This window comes from Thunnus albacares, chromosome 18, assembly GCF_914725855.1.
Source record: "Thunnus albacares chromosome 18, fThuAlb1.1, whole genome shotgun sequence".
Taxonomy (NCBI): domain Eukaryota; kingdom Metazoa; phylum Chordata; class Actinopteri; order Scombriformes; family Scombridae; genus Thunnus; species Thunnus albacares.
Genome location: NC_058123.1, coordinates 4,609,888 through 4,628,541, shown reverse-complemented (window position 1 = coordinate 4,628,541; position 18,654 = coordinate 4,609,888). Strand labels below are relative to the sequence as shown.

At 41.2% G+C, this 18,654-nt stretch overlaps 1 protein-coding gene across 3 annotated transcripts in view; it reads left to right on the top strand.

Moving 5' to 3' along the window:
* The window catches only part of zfyve16 (zinc finger, FYVE domain containing 16), a 28,559-nt gene extending 11,988 nt beyond the window's left edge, over window positions 1-16,571 (top strand). For all 3 annotated transcript variants that reach the window (XM_044333467.1, XM_044333466.1, XM_044333468.1), the window contains exons 6-19: window positions 2,555-2,731; window positions 2,843-2,979; window positions 3,218-3,434; window positions 3,808-3,930; window positions 4,089-4,244; window positions 4,348-4,572; window positions 5,260-5,342; window positions 6,088-6,192; window positions 7,717-7,867; window positions 8,026-8,106; window positions 9,132-9,294; window positions 10,912-11,017; window positions 11,146-11,322; window positions 12,496-16,571. In XM_044333467.1, the coding sequence (XP_044189402.1) occupies window positions 2,555-2,731; window positions 2,843-2,979; window positions 3,218-3,434; window positions 3,808-3,930; window positions 4,089-4,244; window positions 4,348-4,572; window positions 5,260-5,342; window positions 6,088-6,192; window positions 7,717-7,867; window positions 8,026-8,106; window positions 9,132-9,294; window positions 10,912-11,017; window positions 11,146-11,322; window positions 12,496-12,654 (2,060 nt within the window). In that variant the 3' untranslated portion in view covers window positions 12,655-16,571. The remainder of the gene's footprint in view (window positions 1-2,554; window positions 2,732-2,842; window positions 2,980-3,217; window positions 3,435-3,807; window positions 3,931-4,088; window positions 4,245-4,347; window positions 4,573-5,259; window positions 5,343-6,087; window positions 6,193-7,716; window positions 7,868-8,025; window positions 8,107-9,131; window positions 9,295-10,911; window positions 11,018-11,145; window positions 11,323-12,495) is intronic.
* The last annotated feature ends 2,083 nt before the right edge of the window (window positions 16,572-18,654 follow it).

Genomic DNA, 18,654 nt, shown 5'->3' with positions numbered 1-18,654 from the left:
AAAACTTAATAACATCACATTTACATTTTCATTATGCAGTTTATGAATATTTAAGACACGAAACACAAAAACTGTCCTGTACAAAGTAGCTCAGGGGTTTTTCTCCTCATGTCCCTCTGAACATTTATTAAACATTTAAAAACCTTCGTTTTTAGGAATTTTATCTTATCACTATTCTTTCACTACAGCATATTGGCTTCTTTTATTTTGCATAATTTGAAAAAAATAAAAAATCAGATGTATATTGTTTCCATTTCTGTGGTTTATGTGTCTGCTTTAATGATTAAAGGCACCTTTTTACACTTAAAAGACTGCAGCAGAGATATAAAGAGAGAGAAACGGGAGGGGGAAGATGGATGGAGACGGCTGGAGAGAGAGGGAGGAGAGTTATAGCAGGACATTGGCATTTGTCCTTGATTTTGTGTGTGTGTGTGTGTGTGTGTGTGTGTGTGTGTGTGTGTGTGTGTGTGCGTGTGTGTGTGTGTGTGGTACAGTACTCGCCTAATGCAGTAGACATGTGATGCTCACACACACCGTCTAAATTAAGAAGAAGAAGGAGGTGATCCACTTTCTGTAGCCGGTGGTCGCTGGAGCGGCGTGCGATGCGATCCCTCTCTCCTCTCCGTCACCTCTCTCTCCTCTCTCTCTCTCTCTCTCTCTCTCTCTCTCTCTGCTCTCCATCTCTCGCATCCGTTGGGCGAGCTGCATGTGAGACTTACCGCACACACACACACCCCAGCCTAAAGCTAACATGCTATTAAGGCTAACAACAGACGTAGACTCACGGAAATGAGCGAGGAGCAGCTTCAGGGAGTCTTAAGTGATAACAGCGTCTAAAGTCAGACCGAGGAATAGACTTGTGATGAAGTGGACCAGTTGAGTTTTAGCAGAGAGGATGATGAGGATGAGGTAAGACGTGTCTGATTTATTGATAAATAGACTGTTGTTGTTGTTGTTGTGTTGCGATAGAGAACAGTGTTGGTTTGTTGTTGTGTTTATAGTCTATGTAGATGAAGTGAATGCTCATTTCTAGTTGATTTTTAAAAAGGAATATTTATGTTTGTTCATGTTAGACTTAAAATACGATCACCAGTGTATTTTTTGCTTGTACTTGAAGTCGTTTATGAAATGCCCTGGATGACTTTTTTTTGTGCCTTGTCATCCCTTCTTTTCAGAACAAGGTGAAACATCTTTCAAGGGACAAAAGACCTTCTTTTTATTTTTTCATTAACAAGGGGTCTGAATAACTGTAACGTCTTTGCGACGTACTTCCCTCCGTTGTGTTTCCTGCGCTTTTGTAAACCACACTGTAGTTGTTGTCAGTTTACACCGGATCGATAAGGATCTATGATGCTTAATCAATGTAATGTAGACGAGTGCAACATCAGCATTTCTGGGAATGCAACCGGAAAGGCATTGAGTAGCCTTCTCAGTCATAACCGGCTTTCCTGGAAGTAACAACTCATGTCTGTCCTGTTTGCAATAAACCTTTATTCATCAGTTCTGTGTAATGAGCCGTGGGGTGAAGCTGAGTCGTCCACTGTTTGCTGCTTCTTCTTCTTGAAAGCTTTATTTGATTCAAATGTGACTAATTAACTGGTTTCATCTACGAATCTGTGACCGAACTCATGGTGTATTGAAAACAAGGAAATGCAGTCACAAGAATCCACTGCAGCATCGTACTGTGTTACAGACAGAACACTGTAGCCGCTCAGTGATAAACACAAATGACTTATTACAGTAATCACACATCTGTCACACTGTGCCTGCAGCGGTCCACTGTTTTCTGTTTTTTGCTGTCAAGCTTATGTCCTCTGAGCTCACGCCACAGTTCTTGATCTGATCTGATATCTGACCGCTTGGCACAAAGATGTTATCCTCATCTTCAGCGACAGTCGCTTCAGGCAACATCTTCGTTCTGTCTGTCATCGGAAACCTCCGATATCGAAGACAGCCCATAAACTAACCTCGTCGTCCTTGTGTCTGTGATGATTTATAATATAAGTGACAGGAAATGTCACTCTAAATCTTTTGGAAAATGACAGCAAAAAATATTGATACGTCAACACCAGAGGATTGTTAAAGAAAGTTCCTCAGTTGATTTGTTTACATAAAAATATTCGATCAAGAAACTGACCTGAAGCTCTTCCTCATCGAGCTATTCTGACCGCTAGAGGGAAGAAAATAAATTTCGAAACAACCTCACAGCAGCAATTAGTTAAAAACAGCAACGTGCATCAGTTTTAGCCATTAGTTTAGTTCAGCTCTCCATCATTCTGCACAGGACGCTGAATGTACAATCAGTCTCTCTGAAGCTGAGAGTAGCTGCCAGCGGTTTCAGAGCAGTCAGTGAGAGCGGAGGAACTTACACAGCAAACTCAAATCTGATGAATCAAACGGCTCTGTGGTAGATAGCGTCCAGAGGGTTAAGGGTAGTGGCAGCAGCAGTGGTCATACAAGACATGGTGAAGGAGAAACAAGCTTTTTGAGTAAAATCTGATGTGAAATTTGTGCGAAAATAAACGCACCTCTTTGACTTTTCTTCTCCATGTAGCCCAGGCCCTGGAGCGGATGATGAGTCCAACGGGTCCCAGCCCGAACCCCAACGTCCCATCTGAGTACTGCAGCACCATCCCCCCTTTGCAGCAGGCCCGTGCCGCCGGTACTCTCAACTCTCCTCCGCCTACCGTCATGGTTCCCGTGTCCGTTCTCAAACAGCCAAGCAACGACAGTATGATTCCTCTTGTATACTTGTACACCGTTTATAGTTTGCTGCTATAGTTTGTTTTTTTTTTCCTGAGCGGCGTCCTTGAAAAGACTTCCGTTATCCTCGTATCATCAGGTTGTCCTCGTGAACAGAAGCGCGTGTGGTTCGCTGATGGCATCCTGCCCAACGGAGAAGTGGCAGACACAACCAAGCTGTCGGTGACGAGCCGCAGGAGCTCACAGGAATTTGGCGTCGCACCAGACCAAACAACAGTAAGACGAGGATACATCATCCACACAGCCTAGCTACAGGGAAGCAACACATGCTTAGTTTTCAGGACGTTTTTATCAAAAGCCACAAGAGTTGCTCTGAGAAATTATTCTCAGTGGATACAATGTGTGTGTAGACAATTTCTCTGCCTCATATTGACGTTTTGTGACCAGTAAAAATGACTGAATTCATTTTAGTATAATGGGAATGGTACCACAGTAATCGACCGTCTCATTTCAGCCTGGCTCAGCGGGGTCAGAGGTCGGAGTCGGTAACTCGTTGAGCCCCGAGGCTTCCGGGGTGGTAGAGGTGGTTCGGCCTCCGGTGTCCGGACCCTGGGACTACGCCCTGCTCTCTGGAATCGGTTCTTCAGTGAAGAGGATTCCCAGTCTGCTGCCGGATAACGAGGATGAGCTCCCTCCTCTGCTCATCACCACCGGAGAAGATGAAGCTGGAGGTGAGTGTTTATTTCAGTGTGTTTGCATACTTTCAATCCATTTATAGCCCCTTTCAGGCATTCACCTCTTTATGTACCATTCAACTGTAACTACCACAACCATTGTCTTTATGGTGAAGGAACATGTCACCCAGTGCAGCAGTGAGGCTCCTTGATGTGTTTTTAATAGTTTTAGGACAACAACGGAGGTCTATGGCACAGAGGAATAAGATATATCAGGCTTTGAGACACACACAGTACTTGTTAAACCAGTTCATTGTTGGTTTGGATCCAAACAATAATAAAGATATAGAAAATCTTCAGCTTTATCCTTCAAGGCATCACTTTGCATTGTATGCATGAAGCTCAACATGCTCTGCTGTGTTTCTTTTAGATGTTTTAGTTGAGGAAAGTCCCGCCCCGTGTCAGATCCTGCACTTATTAGAGGAAGGAGGACCTCGTCCTTTGACGTTCGTCCTGAACGCCAACCTGCTGGTCAACGTCAAACTGGTCACATGTGAGTAAAATACATCTTTAATCCTCATATCTTGGATTATATTTGGATGCTTTTCACACACGTACTGCATGTATCAGATAATGATGAGGACCATGGATGTCTTTAGATGTCCTCCCACAGATCTAGACCCTGTTAACTGTGTTTGTTTGAATCGTCAGACTCCAGTCGGCAGTGCTGGTGTTTTGGCTCTAACGGGCTTCAGGCTCTGGGACAGAGAGAACTGGTGTTTCTGGTGGAGTGTTTGCCCGAAGAAAAAACTCTGCCAAGAGACCTCTTCACGCTCTATCTCAACATTTACCAAGACGCCCAAAAAGGTAGACAGCACGTACATGACCTTTGTTGGCTTTTAGAATCTGAAATACAGTTTTTGTACCCTGGAAAAAACATCGGCTGCAGACTCATTATCTTCTGTTACAGGCAAGTTTTTGGAGGAGCTGGATAATGTGACGTTCACCAGCAGTTTCCTGGGCAGTAAGGATCACGCCGGGGTGCTGTTCTTCTCTCCCACCTGTCAGCCTCTAGAAGGCCTCACTCTCCCCTCGCAGCCCTTCCTGTTCGGCCTGCTTATCCAGAAACTGGAAGTGCCCTGGGCCAAAGTCTTTCCACTCAGACTGCTCCTACGGCTCGGAGCTGAATACAGCGGTGTGTGTGTGTGGCCCTCCGTGGTTTATTGTTGTTGTTTTTGTCTTCAAACACTCGCACAGTTTCATGTTGAGTTCACATCAGTTCAACAGGCATTTAACACTGTTACACACATTTTTGCTATCTGTTTTTGCAAAAATTATTAGAACTGAGACAATTAATCGGTTAATCTGCAATTATTTTGGTCGTCAGTTCATTGTTATTTTACAAACAAAAATGCAAAATTCTCTTGTTCTATATTTTCAATTTTGAAGATTTGCTGCTTTTCTTCATCTTGTGTGATAGTAAATTGTATTTCTTTGCATTTTGGAGTCTTTGTTTAGACAAAACAAATTATTTAAAGATGTCACATGGGGCTGCAGGAAATTGTGATTGTAAAAAAATGTGATTTTTTTTGGTATTTTCTGACATTTTATGGACATACAGATACATATAGAAATTATTAAACAGATTAATTGAGAAAATATTGGTAGATAAAGAAAATAAGTTAAAATAATTGTTGCAGCCCTAAAAACTATTTTGACCAAAATTATCCCTCAATGCAAAAATAAAATAATTTTATGATACTTTTATTTTATGGACTACGCCTTTAAAACAAACATAGATTTTTATACTTTGCAGATAAAGACAGATAAATAATAAATTATAGTAATAACAAACTTAATTTCCCTCTTTTCTCTTTTTCAGTGTATCCCACTACATTGGTTAGTGTCCGTTTTCGGGACTCTGTGTATCGAGAGACGGGACACACCATTATGAATTTACTGGCTGTAAGTATCATAACACAAGCACACATCTGTGTTGTCATCATTCAGGTGCAGAACTGAAGCTCTGTGCTCTTAATCTCACTGACACCACATTTTTACATAATTTGTAATTAAGTAGCTGAGGAGCTCCCGTCTACTGTTAATCACTCTCTACAATGAGGTTATTTCCCAGTTGCACTGAACACTGTTTTGGTAAAGTCTAGTCGAAGAAAATTAATTTAGATCATCACTCGGTAATTGTAGATCATTGCTGAAGCTTCTTTTCTTAATTAAGACTGTAAACACTCAGATATTTTTAAGTTTGGATCCACAGCAGCTTTCAGACAGACGTTAGTTGCCCACTGAGACCAGAATGAAGCTTCCACTCCGGTGCAGCTCGATCTGCGAATATCTGACGCAGTTAGTTGATCACACGATACTCCTAAAATAAGATAAACATGTTGGCCTCGGGCAGTGTGTCAGCTGGCTCGACTCTTACCTAACAGGAAGAGAGCGGTTGTGGTTTTGGATGAAAGCTCATCTCGAGTGGTGTGACATTTCCTTTGGTTCGCCTCAGGGATCAGTTTTGAGTCCCTTTTGCTTTTTTAACATTTCAACTCCAAAACTTTTTAAATACCAACAGTCACGATAGCAGATGCACATTGTCGGCCTTTGTGGCACCCTTTTATACACAAACATGTAAAATGTTTTTAAATTATAAATATTTTGCAGACATGATTCATAACTTCTAAGCTGTCTAAACCCACAGGACCTGAGGAACTACCAGTACAGTCTGGCGGTCGTGGAGGGCCTGAGGATCCACATGGAGATGGGCCACAGCTACATCGACATTCCCAAAAGTAGCTTCAATGAGGTAAAAGAGCTTTACAGTAAACAAAAAAAAACCCCAGTACACACAGCAGTGCAGCGCAGGAGCCTGTTTTACATCATAAATGATTGCTGCTTGAAAACTGTTGCATTTGTACCAAAGACCTGTATGGATGTCTCCAGGAACGCCCACATGTCAGTCACGGATCCAGTCATTAAAGTTGTAACAGAAAGTCTGTTTGTTTTTAGACTGGAGTGCTGCCCTGCAGTGTTGAGTCCAGTGCGCCCACTGGTGGTCAGAAAATATACTGCAGCAATACTAGTGATTAAAATGAAAGTCTCATTTCTACATCTAACATTCTGCTGACTGAATCAGGGGTTGAGATTTCCTGCCTCACTGTGATGGTAGGACTAGTTGTCTAGGGCAGATTGAAGGAAACAAGGTATCTAGGTGCTGTGCTAGTGGCCTTTCTGTAGGCTTTCTGTGACTTTACCTTGATGTGAGCAGCAACAGGGAGCCAGTGGAGACTAATGAAAAGTGGAATGACAGGAGCAGTTTTTGGCAGGTTGAAGAGCAGACGTGCTGCTGCATTTTTGACCATTTGCAGAGGTTTCACTGTTCATGCTGGCGGCCCTGCAGGAAGCACTTTACAGCAGTCAAGACAAGAGACGTGGTCAGTCAGATGAGGCCTGATGTTTATATAGTGTGAAGCGGTGAGAGATGCAGCAGATTTCTAGCAGACTTAGTCTGAGAGAGCGAGGTGGAACTGAGCAGATTTTACATGGTTTATATTGACTTTTTCTGTCTGAATAAATAACATTTCTTGTTAATTTACGGCTGCGTGATGTCATTTTTTCCCAGCTTATAGGCTGCTGAAAAGACTTTCTACAATCCAGTCACTTCTTATTTTCAACAGTCTTCCTGTCACATATTTCATGAGCAGATCTGTGACTGAAGTGTTGAAGTTTTGGGAATCTGTGATATGAAGCTTACTGGATTAGTGCAAGCATGATTCACAATAATATCTTTATTTATGTAGCACCTTTTTAAAAACAGAGTTTACAAAGCGATTTGACAGACAAAGCAAAGGCAGTACAATACAAAAGCAAAGACACATGACACAGAAAGCAATAAGACGATAGAAAGACAACATCACAGAAAAGCAAGTCTGTAGAAATGGGTTTTTAGAAGTGATTTAAAAGACGTTACTGATTCTGCGGAGCCTTATCTCGTTAGGCAGGTCGTTCCAAAGCCGAGGGGCCCTCATGGCAAAAGCACGGTCACCTTTAGTTTGAAGCCTTGACTTTGGAACAGCCAGAAGGGCCCCAGCTGAGGATCTAAGGCCGCAGGCATACGGGGTCAACATATCTGTTATGTAGCTTGGACCCAGACGTGCTTTAAAAGTGATCAGTAAAATCTTAAAATCAATTCTAAAACGAACAGGGAGCCACACACAAGTATGGTGTTTGTTTTTACTTATAGTGAACTGGTAAAAGGATCTCATGTTGCTAACGTGGTGATACTGGCTCCAGGTTGATTGAGGACAACGTGCCTTCTGGTGTTTTACAGATGCAGAAGGTGGTAAATTCATCCAACGAGCACGTCATCAGTATTGGAGCGAGTTTCAGCACTGAGGCCGACTCTCACCTGGTGTGTTTCCAGAATGAGGACGGAAACTATCAGACGCAGGCCAACAGCATGCCTGGAAAGACCCGCACAGGTGAGAGACATCAGTAACGTTTGTGTCAGAATAAAGAAGATAGGGATGAGTAGGCAAAATAAAATCATAAATATTTAAATTATGTAATAGTTATTGTTGTCTCTTGACTCTGTTTTATATAAATAGTTTATTCTGTGGTGATGTGTGTGTTGTTACAGTGACTGGAGCCAGTTTTGTGGTGTTCAATGGAGCACTGAAAGCCTCCTCAGGCTTTATTGCCAAATCCAGCATTGTTGAAGGTGATGTGACTGATTTGTTGACTCTTATTCCATCTGATCGAGTCTGTGAGTTAAAGGATAGGTCTTAAAACAACAGTCAGGTTCCCATATAAACATTGAAAGAGGTTTTGCTCGCTGTAAGCATTCCTTCTGTTCATAATGACCATTAATAAAAAAAAAAAAAAAAACCCTCCAAACACGCTCACAATGTAAGGGATGGGAGCCAAAATCCACAGTCCTCGGTTTGTGCAAAAATGTATTTAAAGGTTTGTCTGAAGATAATATGAAGCTTCAGCTGTCTGAGTTAGTCCAGTAAAGTGGATGTTTTCCAGTTTTTAGCATCAAATTTCCTCTTTTTATCTCTTTTTAAAGAAGGAAATTGGAACTAAAATGACTAACTTTGAAAGATATCCACCTGATTTGACTAGTTTGCATGACTGAAGCCTCATATTGGCTTCAAATACACTTTTAATACATTATTGCACAGAAGGAGGACTGTGGTTTTGCCCCCAATCACTTACATTGTAGAAAAGAAGAAAGATAAAAGTAAAAAAACAGCTTCAGTGTTCATTTGGGCTGTTACTGCCCTGGACGAGCCCCCAAAATTATGTAATGGCCCTCTAAACCAGCTCGCCCACAGAAGGGCCCCGATGTAATTGAGAGTCAGGATTTACCACAATAATTAAACAAATTTATTAACGAAAACAACAACAACCAAATAACAGAAGCTGGTGAGCTGGCCAAAAAGAACAAAAAGAAGAGGAGACACCCAGACCAGCTCACAACGGGCCATAGGATCTGGGCTCTCCTCTCTAACCTAAATCCACATAACTAAACCTAACGGGAGAGAGCACCAACAAAGGGTCAGTAATAAGGCTGTACATATCCCATCCAGCAGGGGGGGGAGTATGTCACATGGGCACCTGACTATTGTTTTATGACAAACTGTGAACCCGTCCTTTAAGATAAAACATGATAGTTTGCCTCATATTGTAAAATGTTTGTTGTTGGACCAGCCTAACTGGAATCTTGTCTTTGTGCGTCAGACGGGTTAATGGTGCAAATCCCTCCGGAGACCATGGAGTCCCTGCGCACCGCGCTGAGGGAGCAGACAGACTTCCACATACCCTGCGGCAGGAATGACGGAGGGGAGGTCAGAGAGAACGTCACCGTCCGCTGGGTCAACTGGAGTTCGCCTGTCAACACAGGGTAACGGCACCTCACCCAGTTCACACATCCAAACACAGAGCTGTTTACACACCGTTGTGAAACCTGTTCACCGCTGCACTTCTATCAGGCCGTAATCTCTCTCTAATCAGCTGTTCATACAGAGAGAAACTCTTTGTGCTGCAGAGTTTCCACAAGTAATAACACGTTTCTACTACTTTATTGTTTTTGAGTTTATGTAGCTACAGAGAAGTAGCTAATAAGGTCAATTAATCGATTAGTTGAGCAAAAAAACACCAAAGATTGTTGGTCGACACAACAAGATATTTGGAGATGTTTTTATGGCTTCCGGGAAATTAAAGGACAGTTTTTAATTACGTCTTGACATTTTATTGACTAAAAGGTTAATTATAATTGTTAGTTGCATTAATTGAAAAGTTTGCTGTCAACCGTAATGTTTGATCCAACTTTTCTCTGAGCATAATTTCTGAGATGTTCATTCCTGTAGTCTTGGAAATTAAAAGATATGTTTGTCAATCAATATTCAGATGCTGGATCTGTATGTACATTGACGTTTTTTGCTCGCTGTCATCGTTCTTCCTGTTCATACTATTCACACTATTAAGAGAATCTCCTTCTAACAGGTTTCCAGTGTAAGTGATGAGGGACAAAATCCAGTCCTCACATGCAAGAATGTATTCAAACGTTTATTCGAAGCTAATTTGAGGCTTTAACAGAGTTAGTCGGATCAAGTGGATCTCATCTAAAGTTACAGTCTTTGTTGTACAAAATTCACTCTTCTGGTTTCCCTGCACTGTGTTTCTTTACTGTGAGCTGCATCGGAGGAGTAAAACAAAGGACGACTGTAGATTTCGTCGCCATCTTTTACACTGAAACTTCATCAGGAAGATCTTTTAATGGCCTGTATGAACATGAGGAATGATTACAGCAAGAAAAACCTGATTCAGTGGCCATATGGGCTCCTGACTAGAGCTACAACTAATCAGCAATTATTTTCATTGTGGATTAATAGTTTTACTTTCATACAAAAATGCCAAACATTCTCTGTTTCTAGTTTCTCAAATGTGATGATTTCATGCTCTTCTTTGTCATATACATTTATGTCAATGCATCACGTTTGGCTGTCAGAAATTCTAACTGGCATTTTTCACTGTTTCCTGACATTTTATTGACTAAAAAATCAATCAAGAAAGTGCTCACCAGATTAATCAATAATGACAGTCATCATCAGTTGCAGCTCTACACTTAATTAGTGTTTTGAGACGGACGTAACAAAGTGACCATACCCTTTAAAGTTCAAATAAAAAACAGAAGAGCTGAGACTGATTTTGCTGAACTGCGTCAGGTCCAGTTTTCGTTCACAAATGAATGAATGAGTGTTTGTGTTGTCGGGAAACCGCAGATTTGTTAATACTGTAGTTTGTAGCGGTCGAAAATTCAATCATGGTCAGATTTTTTTAAAGACAAAACCTGTATTGACTGCACATACATCGCTGGAGTTTCCCTGGTCACCGAGCTCTGAAGGGAATGAATGGATTTGTTGTTCGTGTCGCTCGCAATTTGATTATTTTTATGAGCCACGTTTTTTCACTCAAACACACAAGTGGTCAGTTTATCTGCAATGTGATTTTTCTGCAGCATAAGTAGCGCGGTTGATGGGAAACCTCTGGACGGAGTCCGCAGTGTGAGGATGCAGCAGGACGCCGAGTTTGAGGTGGACGGACGCACCATCCAGTGCACTGAGGTGAGTTATTTACACCCGTCTGGCTAGAATACGTGTCAGATTTCAGTGAACACGCATGACGAGGCTTTACCGTAAATGTGTTGACAGTCCAGGTGTGTGTGTGTGATCTAACCTGAACATCCCTCCAGGTGTTCTACCAGCTGAAGACTCCAGACTGCAGCCTGGCGTCGGTGCTGCAGTCCTGCAGCGTGTTTCAGAAGGAGATCGCTTTGGCCGCGTGCAGCGCTCTGACGCCTCATCTCGCCGTTCTCACCTGCAGCGGCATCAACTCGCTCTCCCTTCGCATCTCCACACAGGCCGACATGGTAATAATGATGATGATGATGATCATTCTGTAGTTGAAGGGGGACATGTTATGGTTTTTGTGATTTTCTGTTATTCTTATAGTTATAATGTAGGCCGTAGCCTTTGTTGCTAAGGTTGTTGCTAAGGTTGTTCCATCCATGTGTTGTTCACGTTGTCCACTCTCATATTTCAGATCAGATTCAGGCTCCAACGTGTATTAAAGTATTTGAGAAGTTGACATTTGGAGTAAAGAAGGAGAAAAAGAAGTGAAATCCTGCTACTATAGTTTGTTTACGTAGCCTCTGGAGTTGGAGGAAGCTTCCTGAAGCTGGCCAATCAGAACAGAGTGGGCTCATTGGGAGGGCGGGGCCTTAAAGTCTCTGGAAATGTGGCCCCAGTGGTCTACTAGTTATCTTGACTAATTGGCTAACTAGCAGACTAGGGTAGACCACACATATGTTTTTATTGAACTATACCTTCCAGACTACGAAGCTAAGTGTTTTAGCATCTTTCATTCACTTACATGAAACGGTTAGCATTAGCATTGCTATACTACATTTGAGCTACTTATCCCCTCCGTGATTAATAAAGATTTGGATGGTGTATCCAAGTCTGCTAGTTAGCTTAACACAGTAACTTTCATCCCATGTCAGGCTAATTTGAATTCTCAATCCAGCTAAAAGCAAAGAAAAGTGCACTGCATTGTTTTCTCATGCGGGAGACAAGAGTAAGCGTTGTGAAGTCAGCTTGGCCGGATAGCCACGTCAGTCATCTTTCACCTAAATATGATTGGGCGGGTATTTATTACACAATAAATTCCCTTGCTTTGCCCCGCCTAACTGCTAACCTCCTAACTACTTTTTAGGTGTTTACTATATGCACATTAGATCCCAAATTACATAATTAATAGCCAATCATGGATTTGCCTTTCCAGTGGCCTTAAAGAGACAGGAGCTAAAACGGCCTGTTTCAGACAGAGGCTGAACTGAGGAGCTGCATAAAGGGCCAGTATGAGATAAATAAGGAGTTTTTAACTGTAAATCATGCAAAGATATTCCAGTAGAGCCTCAGAATATAAATATAGATGATGTGTCCCCCTTAAGTTCACATGGCTGTAACAGGTGATGTAGAAAACGCTCTGGTGATTAAAGATATATTTGTGTGTGTGTGTGTGTGTGTGTGTTTGCTCTCAGGTGGAGTACCAGGCTGGTTCCGGAGGCAGGCTCCTCCCTCAGCGCTACATGAACGAGCTGGACGGCGCTCTGATCCCCGTCATCCACGGAGGTAGCGCTAGCGTCCCACAGACTGCCATGGACATGGAGTTCATCTTCTACATCACAAACACCATCTAATGCACACGCAGTACCATGACACACTCAAACTATGAAGAGAGAGAGAGAGAGAGAGAAAAAAAATCCACTTAACAAAAAAAATAAAAGGTGGTCGAGCACAGAAGGAGAAGCTGTCGGTTGTAGCGGGATGTGCTAATGCAGCAGCTAATTGTGCACAGGTGGACACGCAGCCAATCAGAGAGGACAAGTAGCTGCCGGTAAAACATTCCCACTCCGGGGAGGGAATGTCGTAACCTTTTTTTTTGTTGGATTTCGGAAGGATATAAACTGATGCGATGTTGGAACCATTGTATGTTTGTGCGTTTTGTGCTCACCAAAGCTGCTTTAATACAAGAAGCCAAACACTAAACAAGGAATACGACAACACGACCAAATACAACCAAACTATTCAAACCGTTCTTTCTTTCTTCTGCTCTGCCTTCCAGGCTCCCCGCTGGCCTCCCGTCAGCTCGGACGCACCTCGATGAATGTCTCCCCACAGACACTCTTTATCGAAATGTCTCTCATTTGGGTGTATTTATTATCTTTCAACACGGGCGTATTGAATGAAAAATGGTGTGAAATTGGGGGGCGGGGGACATAACTGACCGCAGTATTCAGGACTTTCAGAGGTGTGATGCATATATGATCAGGTGCTACTATATAGCCGCTTCGCATACGTAGCTGGCCTGTTTTTAAAACACCGCAGGGATGAAAAGATCATCATCATCTCATTTCCTCTCAAGGTACTATGCTCTCATTTCACACGCTGGTTTTTGATGAGACTGCAACATCGGGCCTCATGCGAGAACATTTTTATATTCTTCTCCTTAACTTTAGCTCTGTGAGGTTTGCTCGAACGAGTGATCCAAATCTGATTCACCAACTCTTGGCGTAAATGGCTCATTTCATTGTGATGAATGTCAGCCGTTTGTGAGATTTGATCATTAGTATAATTGATGCCCACATTGCTACAGATTTAATTAGCAAAAAGAGCTGCCGACAGCTGCCAACAACATAAACAAGACAGAAAATAAAGAAGGAATGATCTGAAATGAAGTAAAATGCAAAAAACAAATGTCTCGCTAAAGCAAAGAGCTACGTGATTTAGATGAAAGGTCGTAAAAAGGGACGAGACAGTTATGGAGACGGATGAGAGAGTATTAAACAGATGAGATGAGAGATGCTTGTATGGACAGAAAGACCCTGAGGAAGCTGAAGGAACAACTGCAGAACTCTAATGAACTGCCAAAGTTTATTTCAATCGATTTCAGTAACATTTAAAGTGCAAACACGTCTGGACCACTTGTGAATTTTGTTTCTACCAAAGAGAAAATAAGTGAAGGCGACAGATTCTCTTCAGTTATCTGTTAATACGAGTTGTTGCATGAGGCCTGATGTGTGTGTGTGTTTGGATCAGTCATGGTTAAAGCTGCTCGCTACATGAGGATAAATGTGGCCGACAGGTTCGTTTCGCCACTAAGAGACGTAATCATCCATTCAGAGCTTCCTCTTCATACACAAATCATTTTGCTAAGTAAATTTTGGAGTTTCAGTCATTATGAGGGTCGAAGTTAACATCCTGTCCTGGATGAAACGTTAATTTAATTTAAAACTTCAAGCAAAACTTTTTGCTGTCATTGTTATTTTTGCCAGGATGCATCTGCTATATTTTCATTGTTTAAAACATCTTTTACTGTTTGAAGGAGCAGCTGCTCTCCAGCTTCAGCTCAAATACCAATGATTTTTTTTTTCTTTTAATGTTTTAAGTCTTCTTCAATATTTCAGTCTCAGTTAAATTGTCAGATTTTTGCACAGGTGATGAGATCTTAACATCACATCGAATATCATTTCACACCTTTTTATTTTCACTCTGAAGATTTATGAATTGTGTACAGGCTTTTTGAAAACTTTTTAAGGAGTAGTTTGACATTTTTGGGGAAATGTGCTTATTCGTTTTCTTTACCAAGTGTTAGATATGAGACTGACATCAATCTTCTCATCTGTGGGTTGAATATGAAGCTCCAGCCAGGAGACGGTTAGCTTAGCTTAGCTTAGCACAAAGACAGGAAGCAGGGGGAAACGGCTAGCCTGGCTCTGTCAAAAGGTAACAAAATCCACCTGCCTGCAACTCTAAAGCTCACCAATCAAAAAAATGTGTTTTAAGGAAATAACACAGAACAAAAGTCACTGTATAATCACAACTTTTTGTCTTTACTGTTTGGTTTTTGTACTGATTAAACCCAGTGATGTGCGCTGTAAACCCTCATCAGGGGTCTATCTGTATGGGTCGGACGCTGCCCGGCTTTTATGACCTGGTGTCGCTACCAGGAACGGAAAGAAATTCAATGATACAAACGTTTAAATGTCGTTTAACCAACTCGCTGATAAAAGTGAAGGTGAGAGAAAGAGAGAAAATGGAGAGCATGTACCTTGTCGAGCAAGAAAAAGGAGAGCGTTCATATGGAGGAAGTGAAAGTTAACTTTTATCTGCTAATTATTGGATGTAATGAAGTGTTATTCTCAGGTTTGTCAGTGAAGTGTATGAACTAAACAGCAGACTGGAGTTTCTGCTGACAGTGAAGAGAAGCAGGGTGACAGCTGCCTCATCAATTAGTCCAAACGTCTGCTGACTGAAAGAAGTATAAATTAGCGAGTCTTGTTTGTTTAATCCAGACAAAAATCAAAGTGTAAAAACAACAAGTTGGGGATTTGCAGTAATTTTTGTGCTGAGCTTTTTCCTTAAAACACAATTTGTCATTTATTGAGCTTTAGAGACGCAGGCAGGTTTATTGTTAGCTTCAGACGTAGCCATGCTAGCTGTTTCTAGCTAGCTGCTTCCAGTCTTTATGCTAAGCTAAGCTAACCGTCTCCTGGCTGTAGCTCCTTCATTCCCCTACAGACATGAGAGTGGTATCAAACATCGCAGCTAGAAAGTGAATAATCATGTTTTTCCAAGATGTTGAGCTCTTCTTTAAAAAAAACAAACAAACATGTTTTTGATGCCCTGAGCTCAGCAGTCGTCCTCTCAGGTGCTGATCGGAGCAGGAACAGTCTACTCTCAAAAGTATTTAACCATCAGAGCGGTTTCATGTTTTTAATTTATTTAATGTATCTTCACAGCAGCTTTAAGGCACTTTAGAACCATTAAAACAGAAAACAGCTCTGAGATTTTTTCTGTGTAGGTGTACAGTTAAGTGTCATGTAGGTTTTTTTTTGTTCTCACCAGCTTCTCATCTCATCTCCTGAAAATTTAAAAGCGAGAGAGCAGAACTGCCAATTTCCTCATTACAAAAATGCTGTAAAGGAAGGTCTCGTGGTTGACGAACTCTCTCTCTTTTTTAAAGTCACATCATAAGAGCGCAGAGAGGTCCCATCCCTGTGAAAATGCAGCCAGGTTTAGCATGTACTGTTTTGAAGTAAGATATGTGCAATCCCCGTCGTCCGAGGTCAGGTATCCGTTTTCTCCAATTTTAGGGGCAAAGTGCAGTGTTTCACATCTCATCCCTGCGTCTCAGTTTTCAGTCTGCTTTGTCCAAATGTACAGAAGATAAACTGTATGCATAGAGATTGTATCAAACATTTTCTTTTTGTTTGTTTGGTTTTTTTTTTAATATTGAAGAGTTATTTTTGGAATCATTGGTATAAAAGTTTTAACAAAACTGATTAAGAGTTCATATTTTTGATAGGAAGTAGGCTACATTAATTTTGCAGTTTGTGTAGCAAGTTCCTTGAGCACTGAAAGGAAAAAAAAAAACATTAGCCTATTAATTCCAGAAATAAACAAATCTAATATATTATTTTGTCATAAGGTGGAAAATATCTTAACCCCTAAAATGCATAAAGTTGTAAATGCATCAAGTGCTTTAGTTTGAGATGAATGTTTAGCTAAAAGATGTAAAAAATCTGAAGACAATTAAACCATTTAAACCAGCCAACCAACCTCATGTCATTTTAACTTTTATTACAGATAGTTTGCAGGTTGTATAATTATTATTTTGTCAGTAATAAATCAAAACTTTATCGTTTCATCCTCCGAAACAAGTGAAGGTGACTGCAGGAGAAGCTGTTTTTGTGACTTGTAAACTTCCACATGTAGTTGAACAGCTGATTCAGTCATGTCGTTATGAATTTGTTAATTGCGTCGAGTACTTGTACAGTATTATGCTCATCAGCAGGGACGTCTGTCATTTAGTGGCTTGATATCGGAGAAAAAAATCGCTCTGTGTTATCAGCAGATTAAAGGTTGACTTATGTTGGTTCAATGCAAGTTTTTATTTTTTCCAAAGATGAAGAGAAAAAAACAGAAAATTGTTGTTTAATTTAGTTTTTCCTTGCTGATGATTTTAAGCCAGGTGAATTACTTCCACACATAAGACGTTTTTAGTAAAAACAAGAAAGGCCAACTGCCAAAATTCAGTCGTTCAGACTTGAATCAGACTGGCTGGTACGATTCATTTAAGCAGATCTGAACACATCAATCGTACTCGGACCAAAACTACCGCACAAAGACCCTTTAGAGGAAGTGGAGTTTTGTAGCGGTTCATTTGTGAACTGGGAACGTGATCCAACCTCCATCTGACTGACAACAAGGCTGCAAGTTTGAGCTAAATGGCTCCTGTAGGCCAGATGTGCTTTATCGCTACACTCCCAGTGGCCACTTGTGGTATTGCAGAGGTTAAAAATGCTCCCAAAAAGTATTCAAAAGGCTCATGAGCCGTGCGAGTAATTTTCGTCCAAGTGAATAGGCGCCATCTTTGGGTCTGATATCCAGTTCTTATAATACATCCATGAGCTAGCTGGAGGTTGGATGTTGTACGTGACCTTCTTCCTGTGTTTACGTTCTCATTCGCACCCCAGACACATCTGACCAATGAGACGTGTTCTCACCTGGCTTTTAGTGATGCGTTTTGGTTCGATTGTTGTGAAAAGACACCGAACCAAGAAAATACAAAAAGTTTATTATCTCATTTACTGATCTAGTTTTGTTGGAGATCTTAGTCCTCTGAAAATCCGTTTATATCATCCAGTGTTTCGACTGAGAGGTGTTTCATGAAGGAGTCTCAGAAAAACAGGGCTTATCATGAAAAGTCTGTCTTTTTTTGAAGAAGAAGAATTGAAGATGATTCTGTTTCATAAAACCAATCCAGAGCTAATCTGAGCAAACTAAGATGAGTCTGGTTTGAGAACTGTTAGTTAGTCATAATATGGAAGGTAAAATATTACAGCAGAAGTGGACAAAACCACTGCAATAAACAAAGAAAAAGAACTTTTTCACAGCTCAGACTCCGACACGAGTAGATGAACTTAATCCCACTGAACCTTTCCGTTAGCTTAGTGTGTTGCAGCGCTCTGATTGAAATCTGGTCATTGTGGGTTCAAATCCTGTGTGAGTCTTTGTATCATAACTGCTGAAAATTAATGCACAAAATGTGTAAGATTCAACGTGTCAAGCCAAGCTAATGAATAAGTTTCACTGTTAACTTAAGTCAGGCTTATTTAAACCTCTTTAATCCTGATGTACTGAAGTAAACCTGGCTTAACGGGTAATGTTGCTTTATGAAACACCCCTCAGGTATGTGGAAAACACGGCTACTTGAAAGCATTTCCGTTCACTTAAAGGCGCCCTGTGGAGTTTTCTTGTAAACAAATGAAGGTAAAGTTATGTTTACTTTCAGTTTTACTCTCCTTGAAGTCTAACAAATGTGTTCAATGTATTTCCTTCCTCATTAAAGGCGTCTTCTTCTCTGCCTTTGCTGGTGCGTTGCTGGAATAGTGGGAAACCATTAGCGGGAGCATGTTGGGAGTCACTGGCATTTTGGGGACCCACTTTGCTCCATAGTGCTTCTAGAGGTCAGACTCCTCAGGGTAACTTTAATATGCATTTTTAGCTATTGCTACCTTCCCTTTAAAGGTACCTTGCTGAATTTTTGATGACTGGTCGCTCTGTGGAGCCTGTTTTATTTGTTGCAAAGGACCAACAAAGGCAGGGAAGAAGAAAACTGCCTTTAGGCGAACACT